General features: G+C 37.6%; 4 protein-coding genes across 4 annotated transcripts; 2 read left to right on the top strand and 2 right to left on the bottom strand.

Annotated features, from left to right (window-relative positions):
* Positions 1-614: 614 nt before the first annotated feature.
* Positions 615-1,576, top strand: GCK72_006510 (uncharacterized protein; the record flags this gene model as incomplete). The annotated part of the gene is made up of 3 exons (XM_003113882.2): positions 615-688; positions 859-1,421; positions 1,476-1,576. The coding sequence occupies 3 exons, from the start codon at positions 615-617 to the stop codon at positions 1,574-1,576; spliced, it is 738 nt and encodes a 245-aa protein (XP_003113930.2).
* Positions 1,577-1,646: 70 nt separating this feature from the next.
* On the bottom strand, positions 1,647-2,797 carry GCK72_006509 (uncharacterized protein; the record flags this gene model as incomplete). The annotated part of the gene is made up of 4 exons (XM_003113374.2): positions 1,647-1,934; positions 1,984-2,256; positions 2,307-2,541; positions 2,592-2,797. The coding sequence occupies 4 exons, from the start codon at positions 2,795-2,797 to the stop codon at positions 1,647-1,649; spliced, it is 1,002 nt and encodes a 333-aa protein (XP_003113422.2).
* A 1,611-nt stretch (positions 2,798-4,408) lies between these two features.
* GCK72_006508 (uncharacterized protein) lies at positions 4,409-5,737 on the bottom strand (the record flags this gene model as incomplete). Its single annotated transcript, XM_003113467.2, has 5 exons — positions 4,409-4,699; positions 4,851-5,123; positions 5,190-5,327; positions 5,374-5,470; positions 5,523-5,737. 5 exons carry the CDS (start codon positions 5,735-5,737, stop codon positions 4,409-4,411), a joined length of 1,014 nt encoding a protein of 337 aa, XP_003113515.2.
* A 2,450-nt stretch (positions 5,738-8,187) lies between these two features.
* On the top strand, positions 8,188-12,836 carry GCK72_006507 (uncharacterized protein; the record flags this gene model as incomplete). The annotated part of the gene is made up of 13 exons (XM_053725660.1): positions 8,188-8,203; positions 8,247-8,431; positions 8,478-8,621; positions 8,671-9,104; positions 9,151-9,273; positions 9,321-9,868; positions 10,027-10,420; positions 10,466-10,631; positions 10,705-10,984; positions 11,030-11,319; positions 11,446-11,693; positions 12,505-12,703; positions 12,750-12,836. 13 exons carry the CDS (start codon positions 8,188-8,190, stop codon positions 12,834-12,836), a joined length of 3,114 nt encoding a protein of 1,037 aa, XP_053589854.1.
* Between the last annotated feature and the right edge of the window lie 188 nt (positions 12,837-13,024).

Below are 13,024 nucleotides of genomic sequence, written 5' to 3'. Positions count from 1 at the left end.
GTCAAATTTCACGTTTTGATTAGTATCTTTCCAAGTTTCAGTTTTGGTAAGTTGGTCCAATTAGCTTTTTTGTAGTCACTTTCACCTTTAACGTTTTTAATAGGTATTGTCGTCATTTACCTTCGGGGAGACCTTAAGTTCATACCCTAATTTGTAGACAAAGAAATCAAAGAAATCAGAAGGCAAAAAAAAAATTTCGGTGGGGTGGGTTTGAACTCACGACCTTTTGAACGGCGAGCAAAAGCGTTAACCTTATGACTACCGTGTTCTTTTGTCAAAGTACTAATGATGGCCGTATATAAACTGCGTGGCGTTGAGCTGTTCAATCCCGTTTCCTTCGTTCTGAAAAGAAAACACGGTAACACGTAGAGAAGGGTCAATTGAGGTAACAGTTGAAACATTTTGTTACTGCCATTTGATCACAAAATTTTGTGACTTTTGATTGTATCTTTCAGTTTCGTTATTCGGGAAAATATGATAACAACACAAGTATAAAACAGATACAAACTTGATATATTCTGTATCATTTTCGCATTGTACTCTCACATAACTGTTCTGTTGGAGACCATTTTGCAGTTTTTATCACTCGTGAAATCACTGACTATACAGAAATAATGTCAGTTCACACAACAATCGAGTACACAGACAACAAAGGTAATGTTTATTCTGGAGAACTCTACGTTCCGAGGTAATGGATTTTTGGAAAATGTAACAGAACTTTCATCCAATAACACAACATCCCTGGATTAACATTTTAATTTTTTTGTAGGTTCTCTCTCTTACTCGATTTGTGCGGTCTCAGAAAAAGTTTAAATTATAAACTTTTCTGGCTTCATTATTTATTGCGCTCCGTTTCAGCTCGCCAGCTTCTGAAAAACATCCAGGTGTTCTTATATTTCCTGCTTTTCGTGGAGTGACTCAATTGGAAATGACTCGTGCAAAACTGTTAGCTGAAGAACATGGATATGTGGCTCTAGTTGCTGATATTTATGGAAAAGGAATTCGATTCACTGATATTTCAACTGCACTTACAGTTATTCGTCCACTTATGGCTGATAGAACAGGAAAGTTTAAAGAAAGACCCGAAGCTAGTATTTGTGCTCTGAGAGCTCTTCCTTCTGTTGACCAAAGCAAACTTGCTGTATTCGGATTTTGTCTTGGAGGACTCTGTTCGCTTGATGTGGCACGTCATCGCTATGAAGGCTTTCGAGCTGTGATCAGTTTTCATGGAACACTCTCCCCAATCGAAGAAATTCCCCTTGACCCAATAGATTATATTTCAATTGAAGTTCACCATGGAGATCTAGACGAGCATGTTCCAAAGTCCGCCGTTGACGCATTCCACGAGGAAATGAGAGCCAGAAATGCCGATTTCGTTTTTATTTCTCATGGGAAAGCAATGCATTCGTTCACTGATCCAGGTTGGTTTCTTTGATCTTTTGGAATTAGGTTCAAATGAAAAAAGTTTCATTCAGATTCTGCTATAATCGCACCATCTGGTGTTGGCTACAACGAAAATGCGGAAAAAAGGTCATGGAAAGCTACAGTGGAGTTATTAAAAGAAGTCTTTGCATAAATCACAAACGCGTTTCTTGAAATAAAACTTTTTTCATTTGCTAATAATAGATTCTCAAATATAAGAAAAGTCAGAATACGTGAAGATTAACGGAGCGTACTGAGATGGTAGACACTTTCGACCTGCTGCTTCCCGATCCTCGTCTCGTTTTCCTTGAGATAAACTTCAAAATTGATTGACGATATGGAAGAATACAATAGCATGATATAAATGGATCACAGAGTGCTGGAAATCCGGAACAAAGCATCAAAAAGTGTTCAGTTAACAGCATTTCCTCGCCCGTGAATTGGGAATAAAGGTAGAAGGAAACGATGGGTGTATACGACAGAAATGGAAGAATAGTTTGGAATGCAAGTCCCTGAAAATATCAAAACTCAAAACATGAAATAACAAAAGGTGAGACGCACTTTTACCATCATCTTGGCTACAGCTTTTGTCCTTTCAGACATACTTTTATGGCTTTTTATTAGGGATGAAATTGAAAATATGATAAAGAATGAGCCCAATGGAATAACATAAGCTCCTATTGCCACGACACCAGTTGCAGTTAGAAATGGAATTGATTGAATGTTTGAAAAACCAGGAAACGGTTCGTAGATGGATACGTCATACGTTGGATGTTCTTTGTAAGTGAAGGAACGAGCGTACTGGAAATCCCACTCATCGAAAAACGGTACAGTCTGAAAATTAAAGAATTGAGCATTCCACAAATGAGTTTTAAGAAAAATACCGCTAGAAACACAGTAGGAATATGACAAAGAGCTATCATAGTGATATAATGTTTCTTCTGGAATCCATGGAATCTCAAAAGCAGATATCGGAAGAGTACTGTATTTGCAATTGATAAAGCCACACCCATAGATACTGCAAGTGATACATGATACCCGCCGAAGCATGCATTCGGTCCGAATAGTCGACAAGGACCACGTGGAAGAACTGCGTAGGTGGTTGAATTTGGGAGGCATCTGAAACAAAGCAGAAACATTTTCAAAGATTTCAAAGACATCAGGCTTACCTGGATTGTGTGAAGAAGGCCATGACAAGAACTGAAAACTGGACAATCCATGTGTTTATCAGAAAGTAACGGAAGCTTTCCAGACTCGGTGGACTCTTAGTTTTGATTAAAATAAGAAGAACCATCTGTGCGAGTACTCCGATAACGAAATATAGATAATAGTAGGCATCGAAATAAATAACAAATCGATTTGAATCGGAAGACATGGTTCAAGTTTGAGAAATGAACTCGAAAAAACTATATTAGTATCTTATATAGACACCAATGCTATTCTCACACTTTCATACACTTGAATGATTTGGTGAGGTTGATCACGTAATTGTTACGAGAAGTCAAAATGGGCGGTGTCTAAGAATAAGGTCTTTCTTTGAATTGTAAATAGGATAATAATGTTTTTAAAGTTCCATTAAACTGATCAGAGAGCAGTTTCAATGGTCAAATGAGGCGAACCTTGTGAGGATGATTTCGGCAAAATATCAGACGTCAGACATAATATCTCTTGGGATTTCAACTTGATTCGAAGATAAATTCATGAAATTAACAAAGATCTCTGTGAAAAGATGGTAAACAGAAATTGGAGGAATTTAACTTATATAAATTTGCAGGTGTGATTCATGTAACGAGTGAAATGCAGCAGGCGTTCAGGCTTCTGAAACAGGCGAACTGGAGCGGAAAATACCATTTGATTGACTCATTACAGTTTGAGAATTCCAAGTGAAAATGGATGTTAAGCTCCATCAAACTCTAGCTGAGAAGTTTCCAGAAGATTTACCATTTTTTAGGAATGCAGCTTCCTTAATCTTCTGTATAACTTTGGTCCTTGTTCAACTCTTCATCCGAAACTTTTCGAAAAACCAAAAATCTATCACCTGATCCCGGTTATTCATTTTTAAAAGTACTCTGAATTCTACATTGTATCCTTCTCTCATCATCATCCTTCTCGTGCCCATTCATCCTTGACCACCCCCATCTGCGGAGGCCCTTCTCAGCAGATTATCACTCTTCCTCGTCCGAAAAAGCACGAAATTTGAAATTCTTGGAATTTCTCGCATCACAGATGTTTCCAAACATTTTTTCTTCTCTCTTTGCATGCTCTGATGACTTTGCAAAAGAGAAGAGAAGGCGTTGAAAATTTTAGAAAAATGAGAAGACACAAAACAAAAGAATGGTATTGTTTTATTGGAGTCTGACAAGTTATTGGAACAGCGGAAATAAAGGAAAACGTCCAAAAGAACATGGGCAAATAGAGAAACACATAATCACCTTGTTTCCTTCATTTTGTTGTTTTGATTTTCTCAGATTGTTCTGTTTTTAACCTGTTACTTTGCTTTGTTTCAAATTTATTGGCTTACGTTGGGAGTCTGAATACTTAGGGTCACTTTTTTACAGTAGCTTATTTTTGAAACAGACAAAAAAAAGAAAACTGAATCTCCTGGACACCTAAGTGTACTCTGGACAGTTCATGTTTTCCTATTTAGTCTAAAAGTACATGTCTGTATGTGTTTCGTAATTTCGCAAAAAATGGATTTGTTGTGTTCATCGGGAGAGGCGTCTCTATATATCTCTGTGTCTTTCAACTCTTTCATACTATTTATGAATATGTCACAAATTACCGAAATCCGCCGGTCGGCTGGATAATCGTTTTGAATCGCGCCTTTTCTAACTCTCTCTCTGTGTATGTGCTACGCATCGGCGCTTGAAAAGTTGTACATTTATCGACGAATTATTCGCACCGTTTGGTCGATTTGATCCGGAACCATGGGAGGTTTCCAGGTGAGTTATCTTTCATTGAACTGACCAAATACATATTTATTTAATTATGGCATGATATGAGCATTGATTTGACGAATGGATACTGTAGATGCTACCGCCATCGTACTCGTTTTCTCATCTTCTTTTCTATTCGTGACGACTCGAAGTAGAGCATTTCTGTAGGGAACCACGAAATAAAAAGATATAAATGGATCAATTAGAGCAGGAAGACAAGTGAGAATCATCAGAAGATGCTCAGAAGCAATGTTCTCTTTTCCATTGAGTTGAGAGTAAGAGTAGACAGAAAATATGGGAATGTAGCAGAGAAGAGGAATCAAGGTTTGGCAAGCAAGTCCCTGTAATATCATATTGATGAAAAAGATCATAAGATTTCTTTTCAAAACTTTTCGGAAAATTCCCGCAGTTTGTGTTTGTTTGTGTTTCGTCACATTTCAATACCCGTTCTAGATGTTTCTTTTTCCCTTTTGCAACTTTTTTCCAACTTACATGAACCAACGTCTTTGCCTGTGTTTTGGTGCGAGTCGACATGTTGCTATGTGCTCGAATTAGTTTCAGTATGCTACGTGTTAGAAGGAAAGAGCACAATGGGATTCCGTATGCTCCGATGGCTAGAATAGCAGTGGCTGATAGGAATTGAGTACTGTTGATATTAGCGAATCCAGGGAATGGAGCATAATATGATAGACCATAAGTTGGATGTTCTAGATATGTTTGGTTGATTGCAACAGAGAAATCCCATTTGTCAGTAAACGGAATTATCTGAAATTCATGAATTCAAACTCAATTGATTTGAAGAACATAGTTATCGAAATTCAAATCACTCACCATTGTGAATATTCCAGGGATATATGAAAAGATAATTATACAGATCAGATGTCTCTTGGTGATATCTCTTCTTCTCAATATCAAAAACCTATAGAAAACTGTATTGGAGATAGAGAGAGCTACGCAGAATGTCACTCCCTGAAAACTTGTTTTTCAAAGTTTAATAATAAATTCCGAAACCAACCAGAAAAATATGATATCCACTGAAACAAACAGTAGACCCGAAATAACGACATGGCCCGTTGGCAAGTACTGCGAATGTGGTACTGTTTGGGAGAGACCTGAAATTTTATATTATTTTTTATATATCAGGCCTACTGTACGCTGAAATACCTATGCTGAGTGAAGTAGCCACATAATATTTCAAGAATTTGAATGAATGAAGTGTTATAGAGAAAATATTTTAATTGATCTAAACTTGCGGGAGACTTTGTTCGAATCAAATAGAGAAGAATGAACTGAAAAGTCAATCCAGCGAATAGAAAAAACTGGAAATAGGCATTAACATAAGGAACGAAACGGTTTGAATAGTCAGATCGTTCGTCCATTTGAAAAAAGAATGGAATTCTCCACAAATTCAAAGAATGACTCTCATAGCGTCGTCGCAATCTCTCACGCTCTTTCTATAATTATAGGAGCTTTCGTCGAATTTCTAGTCGATTTCTTTGAACAACCGAACTCCCTCACGTAGCCATGAAGCGGATAACTTTCGAAAAGTTCTGTAGTCAGTTACCGTGAATAATCATGAGATCCGCCCCTTGATGATCGAAAACTTGAAACTAGACAACATCTTGAAATAGATCGGGAACTGCGTTTTTCTGAAAACAAGATGTTGGGTGGGTGGGTTCATTGATCAAAGTGTGGTCAAGTGAAGAGCACTGATCAAAAAGTGATGGTTCGGTTTGGATATGTTGTTGTTTATCGGAATGTAGTTGAAGTCATGACAGAATAACCATCAAAACACGATTTCAAAGGCACTGTTTCAGAAGACGTTAGGTTGACAAAGAGCATAAATGAAACTTAGCAAAAATAGTTCGATCTGCAGAGATAAATTTTCCAAAGAATCCCAGAATTTCTAGTAGTCAGTTTATAAAAACGTTCTTATATGTTGAAGCTAGATCGGAAGTTCCTTCCGAAACTCAAAGCCGGTCAACTGAATCTTCAAAAAAAATTATGTGTCTGATTCATTTTTACAATGTAATAGCAACAAAAACGTGCAAAACTAGAGCTGAAATTGAACTCAGTTCGTTGCGCATTTATCATGCAGAAGTGATGATATCAAAATGTTGAAAATTCTGATGATCGTACGAACTATATTCGAAATAATTGTTACTGTATTTGGAATCTCTAGAAAACTTCATTCAAAGCTAAATCTCATTTCAGTGTAATTTTACAGCCTGAGCACAAGATACCATCTTTTCCAACTTTTGAATTGAACTCAAATGGTTCATCATCCGAAAATATCCCTTTCATAACAACAAAACAACTTTCTCTACTCGTTTTCCTCCTCTCGTACTCGTTAATCCTTCCGTTGTCTGCCAATAAAACTTTAACTTGATATTCGATGAAAAAACATGCGCCCATTTACCGTCATGTACCCAAAAAACGGTCAGCAACTGGATATACTCTTATGTTTTTTGCCTGAAAAACTGAAAGAAAACCTTCTCCTGTTCTTTTTTGTGTCTTTTTAGATTGCATCCAGTTTTTTTTGTTGAATGGGTTACGTTAAAAAAAAAACGATTGATCCAGAAACATCAGGGGTCGAAAACAAATAGTTTTCCATTCTATACAAAAACCGAATCCAGACTGATCGTCGGTTCTTTTTCATATCTATTCATTGCGAAGATTCGAAACCAAACTTCATTTTCATTGTTACAATTTCTTATCATTTGCATGAGAATACCTTTGAAAAATGAAAAATATGAAGTTATGAATAGACCACATCCATCTATTCATTCTTCAACTATTCATTGTTGAACAGTACCAAAATCTTGTTTCTTCACGAAAAAAAACCATTCTCGATTTTCAGGATCTACGTCGAACAGTCATGTCGAACGCAAGGTTAGTTTTTATGGTTTCGTTTCTTCGATAATTACGGAAGCTACTCACCGGTTTCATTGTGTAGACGAGGGTGTTAGAATAATGAAATAGTATTGGAAAGTGAACAAAAGTTGGCAATAGTCAAAGTTAACTGCTTATTTCTAGTAATATGAAGACGAGTGTTAGTGCGAAAAATTGGTAAATGTTGGTGAGTTCAGATAAGTATAATTGTAGATTTAGATAACGCAATTAATTTCATATGTCGAGGAACCATTTCTAAATTGAATAAATACCTAACATTCTTTAACGAATCAATCCATTCTAAGCAAAAATAGCTTTCATCAAAGGCCACCCCCAAAAACATATACCATGATCCAGCTACAATTTCATACCGAATAAAATTCGAAAAAGATGAATCCTGATCCTTTTGCAAAAAAAAGGGTGAATGATCCTTCACATCTAATAATCTAATATCATTTATCAATCAAACGGATCAAAGTGATGTTTTTGAAATGAGATATTCATGTCATATTGAAAAAAAAACTGATGAGTAATTACTATGTAGATGATTCCCGTATTACAAAAGTATACAATACATTCAAAAAAGAAGAAGAAGAATCGGATGGCATAGTCATCGCATTTTTTGATAAATTACCGTAGTGGGACAGTACAATGAATTGTGAGGGGGAGACTCTTGCCGAAAGGCAATTATCAATTTCGAGTCGATTCGATGAGTTCTGAAATGTGAATTGCCACGTCACACAGTGTGGAGACGCAGAGATCTAGGACACTTCTTTCTAACTTTAGAATTCCTCACTTTGCACCTACATGACAACTGGTGAGTAGATCAAGTAGATTACTTAGTTTTTTCTAACTGTTTTCTTCAATCATCTCTTTTCTTTTTTGCAGGCGCCGTTTCAGTACGGTGACGCAGATAAATACAGAAGGCCTCCAAGCTATGGGAAAAGGCGGAGGTAACTCTTTAATCTTTTTCAAACTTCAAATTAGATGATTCAGGGCGAATGGAGACGGTCGGAGAGGATGGTATCCCGGCGGATTATAAAGGAAATCGTAAATTCACGACAAGTCTCGGTCACCTAGCATTGTACAAAGAAGATGAGGGGATCGGGACACAAGCCTCTTTCATTTCGGGTTACACAACACCTGGACCCAAAGAAAGAGCCACTTCTGAGCATGTCAAGGTGAGTTGGCTCTACGATTGATAGATTCCGAATTTCAATTTTTCAGGCCAATCTAGGTGTAATGCTCGGTGTATACTTACCCACCATTCAGCATATTCTCGGTGTCACTATGTTTATCCGTCTTTTCTGGGTTGTTGGAATGGCCGGTGTCGCTTGGACAATGGCTCTTCTTGCCATTTGCTGCTTATCTGTAAGACAGATTGCATTTTCCTATTTTATGACAAGGAACTAATTTTCAGACTCTTTTGACCTCAATCTCATTATCCGCAGTTGCCACAAACGGAGTCGTCGAATCTGGAGGAGCGTACTTTATCATCAGTCGAAATCTTGGTGCCGAGTTCGGATCTGCTGTTGGTATCCTGTTTTATCTTGCTAACACAGTTGCTGCTTCCATGTACATTGTTGGTGGAGTTGAAGTTATTCTGATGTACTTGTGGCCGGAAATGGCAATTGGAGGAGCTGACGCACTTCATGATACTGAAATGTTTGGAAGTCTTTACAACAATCTTCGTCTTTACGGAACCATATTTCTTCTTTTCCAAGCATTGATTGTTGCAATGGGAGTGAAATTCGTACAACTTTTGGCTCCAGTCTCTCTGATGTGTGTTGTTCTGGCAGTCATGGCTTGTATTGGAGGTGGAATTGAGAAGCAAATTACAATGGAAGGAATGAAGTGAGTTCCTCCTCTTTTTGAAATCAATTCGAATAAATTGTTTCAGGGTTTGTGCAATTGATAATCATCTGCTTCAATCTTCGATCATCACTCATCCGACTCACAAGAATCAGACAAGTTGGTTCAATGAAACTGTTGATTTTTGCAATCTGTGCGATAAATCTCTTTAGTAAGATTATTTCTTGATTCTAGTCCCAAGTTAGATTCAATTTTCAGTCTGGAAAGTGTGTTTTGTGCGAATGTGAACAATGACGAAGCATCTGCAGAAGACGATGTATTCTGTACCCATTACACTTCGAAGAAGATGACTTGTCAGATGGCATTCCCTGGTTTCAACATGAAGACATTGAATGATAATATGTGGCCCGAGTATATGGAGAAAACAGAAGTCGTTCCAGGAGTGAGAGGAAAAGAAACTGCTGAAGTTGTACAAGATGAATCGTCCACCTTTTTCATGCTTATGGCAATTTACTTCCCTGCTGTAACTGGAATTTTCACAGGAACAAATATGAGTGGAGATCTTGCGGACCCGCAAAGAAGTATCCCAGTTGGAACAATTGCTGCAACTTTGACAACTTCTGCAATCTATTATGTGCTTGCAATTCTATTCGGAGGATCTGTGAATCGAAGTGTTCTGAGAGATAAATTCGGGAGATCAATTGGGAACACAATGGTCGTTGCTGCTCTTTCATGGCCCCATCCAGCTGTTGTTACCGTCGGAGCATTCCTTTCCACTTTTGGAGCAGCTCTGCAATGTCTCTGCAGTAAGTGGACTCCTTCAAAAGTGAATCACATGGTTACTATTTATTGTTTCTTTTTTTGCAATAATGCGTTATGCGGAAAGTGAAATGCATCTCGTGACCATCGCTTCACTCAACGATTACGCTTTTTTCATCGTCGAGATGTATCTAGTTTGATTTAGGTGCGCCTCGTCTCTTACAATCGATCGCCAAGGATGATGTGATCCCGATTCTCGCTCCATTCGCAAGAGTTACAAAAAATAATGAACCATTCTTGGGATTAGTTCTTACTGTAATTATTGCTGAATGTGGAATTCTTCTTGGAGCAGTCGACAAGATTGCTGAAGTTTTGGATTTCTTCTTCCTCATGTGTTATGCTTTTGTCAACTTGATCGCTGTTCTTCACTCTCTTCTGAAGTCACCCAACTGGAGACCTCGATTCAAATATTTCCATTGGTCTTTGTCTCTTCTTGGAGCAGCTCTCTGTTTCTTCATAATGTTTGCATCAAGTGTTCCCCTGGCCTGTATCGCTTGCACTGCAACTGCTGCTATCTATAAATATGTCGAATGGAAAGGGTAAGGATTTGTAGAATAAAACAAAAAAATTATGAACATTTTCAGAGCCAAAAAAGAATGGGGAGACGGAATGAGAGGATTGGCTCTGTCAACTGCTCAATACAGTCTGTTGAAAGTGGAGGATAAGGATCCGCATCCAAAGAATTGGAGACCACAAGTGTTGATTCTTCTCACTAGTCAATGGTCCAAGGAAATGATTGATAGAAGAGCAGTGTCCATGTTAAATCTGGGAGCTCAGTTGAAGGTAATCATTCTTTTTTGACGCTTTTACATCTAATTTTCAGGCTGGACGTGGATTGGCTATCGCTTGTGCATTCTTGAAGGGAACTGTTGATTCTCAGAAAGATAAAAACAGAGCCAGAGATGTGAAGACAACTCTTGTGAAGGATATGACGAGTGTTCGACTTCGTGGTTTTGCTAAAACAATGTTCTACAACAACCATCAAATCAATGGAACTATTTCTGGATTGTATCAATCTATTGGAATCGGAGGATTGAGACCAAATACGATTCTTGTCAACTGGCCAAATGATAAAAATGCTGATGAACTAGTCTTGTTTGCTGGTAAGTAAACGATACGTCTATATTTCGCAAGTTATGACTATTCAGAAGAGATAATTCATGGAGCAGCTAACGACAACTGCCTTATTGTGACCAAGGGAATCACTGATTTCCCAGAATACTCAGAACGGTTGACTGGCTTCATTGACATCTGGTGGATTGTTCAAGACGGTGGAATTCTCATGCTCATCGCCTATCTTCTTCGTCAACACAAAGTTTGGAAAGGCTGTACACTTCGTATTTTTGCTGTCAGCGAACAGGATTCGACTAAATCGGAAGATATGAAAGCAGGACTTCAGAAATACATTTACATGCTGAGAATCGACGCGGAACTCTTTGTAAGTTCAGATTTGTCAACTGGAGTTCTTGCTATTGTCGGAAAGGCAATATTAAAAACAGTTTCTTCCAAAAATATAACTCGCCTTTGAAAGTTTCTCCCAGTTGGAAAACCAGAAAAATTTCAGATTGTTGATCTTCTTGATATGGAAGTGTCGGATGAAGTGGTTGAGAAAGCGGCAGAAGTTGAGAGAAAGCAAAAAGAACGTGAAGAGATGAGAAGAAGTAAGAGTGGATATTTGAATGACGGCTACATGGAGGATAACGGAAAACCACGTCCAGTTACAATGAGACACAGTGATTCGACAAGAAGTTTCACACCACAACCGCATACCTCGATTAACTTGGATGAATCTGCCGAGACTTCTTTCACCGAGTAAGTTTATACGAGTTGGAGAGACTTGATCATGTCGCTAGGCTATTAACCGTGTGTTTGGTTATCACTGAAAACGTTTAAATTGATCGAAAAGCTCAAAAGATAATTTTAAAAAGATAGTAACTAGCTGAAATCGTTGTTTTGCAACATTTTTCTCACTTCATCGATCCGATTGTTAGCGAATTTCCTTTTTTAGAATATCTAATCGAATCGGTGCGAAAATCGGGAGCAATATTCTCCTTTTCTTTCGGTACCACCTAGAAGAATTCAAAATCGACAGTGTCGCTGTCTTAATTGTCTGCAGAATGCGTGTACGCCACTCGTTCTTTTGGCGTGGTTCAAACTATACTCAGTATTTTAGTGAGTACTTTTTAGGAGAATGTAATGATTATTGAGAAAAAATTCAATTGATGAAGGTACGACATATAAAAGTTATTATGTAAACTTTGGCCACAAATTCGACTGTCCCAAACTAATCTCCGAATTTAAACAAAACTTCGTGCGGATGTCTAAGTCAAAATATCAGTTTTGTGCTAAATCAGAATATTTTAATTGTCTAACAAGTGTAGGAAATATATGACAAAAGACAGTTACCGTAAAACTGTATTATAACGGCACCTATAATAGAACGGTACCTGCATTATAACGACTCCCATAGACATCCTTCGAAAAAATAAAACGGCATGCCGTTATAATACAGTATTTATGGTATATATGTAAACGTCTATTGAAATCAGGTAATTTATTGACATTTTTGTACCTCTTTAGAAAAGAGATCTCGTACCACTCAGAAAACTAATAATGTTTTCAGAAGTCTTTTCGATGACTTCTATCGTTCCGGAACACCAAATGAAGAAATGGAAGGAGCAATGAAGCTCAACATTCACAAAATGAACACTTCCGTCCGTTTGAATCGTGTGATTCGTGAAAACTCTCCAGATTCTCAACTCATCTTGTTGAATCTCCCATCACCACCAAGAAATCGACTTGCATTCAATAACTCCTATATGGTAGTAATCCATATCCTGTCCACCTAATCAAAATATATAATTTTAGACTTATCTCGACGTACTCACCGAAGACTTGCCACGTGTGTTGTTCATCGGTGGAAGTGGACGTGAAGTGATCACAATCGACTCTTAAATCAATTATCTCTAATTGTTTTCTTTCTTTTTAATTGTTATAGGAATCACGTATCTAATACTATATACCATGGCAACCCATTTTTATCTACACATGACGATGTCTTCTGATGTAATCATGACTGTGAAATAAATTGAAACTCGGTATTCCTTTTTTACCTATGATGTCATAGTACGAAGAAAATTCTT

This window comes from Caenorhabditis remanei, chromosome II (assembly GCF_010183535.1).
Source record: "Caenorhabditis remanei strain PX506 chromosome II, whole genome shotgun sequence".
Lineage (NCBI taxonomy): Eukaryota > Metazoa > Nematoda > Chromadorea > Rhabditida > Rhabditidae > Caenorhabditis > Caenorhabditis remanei.
This window is presented reverse-complemented; position numbering and strand designations above follow the sequence as displayed.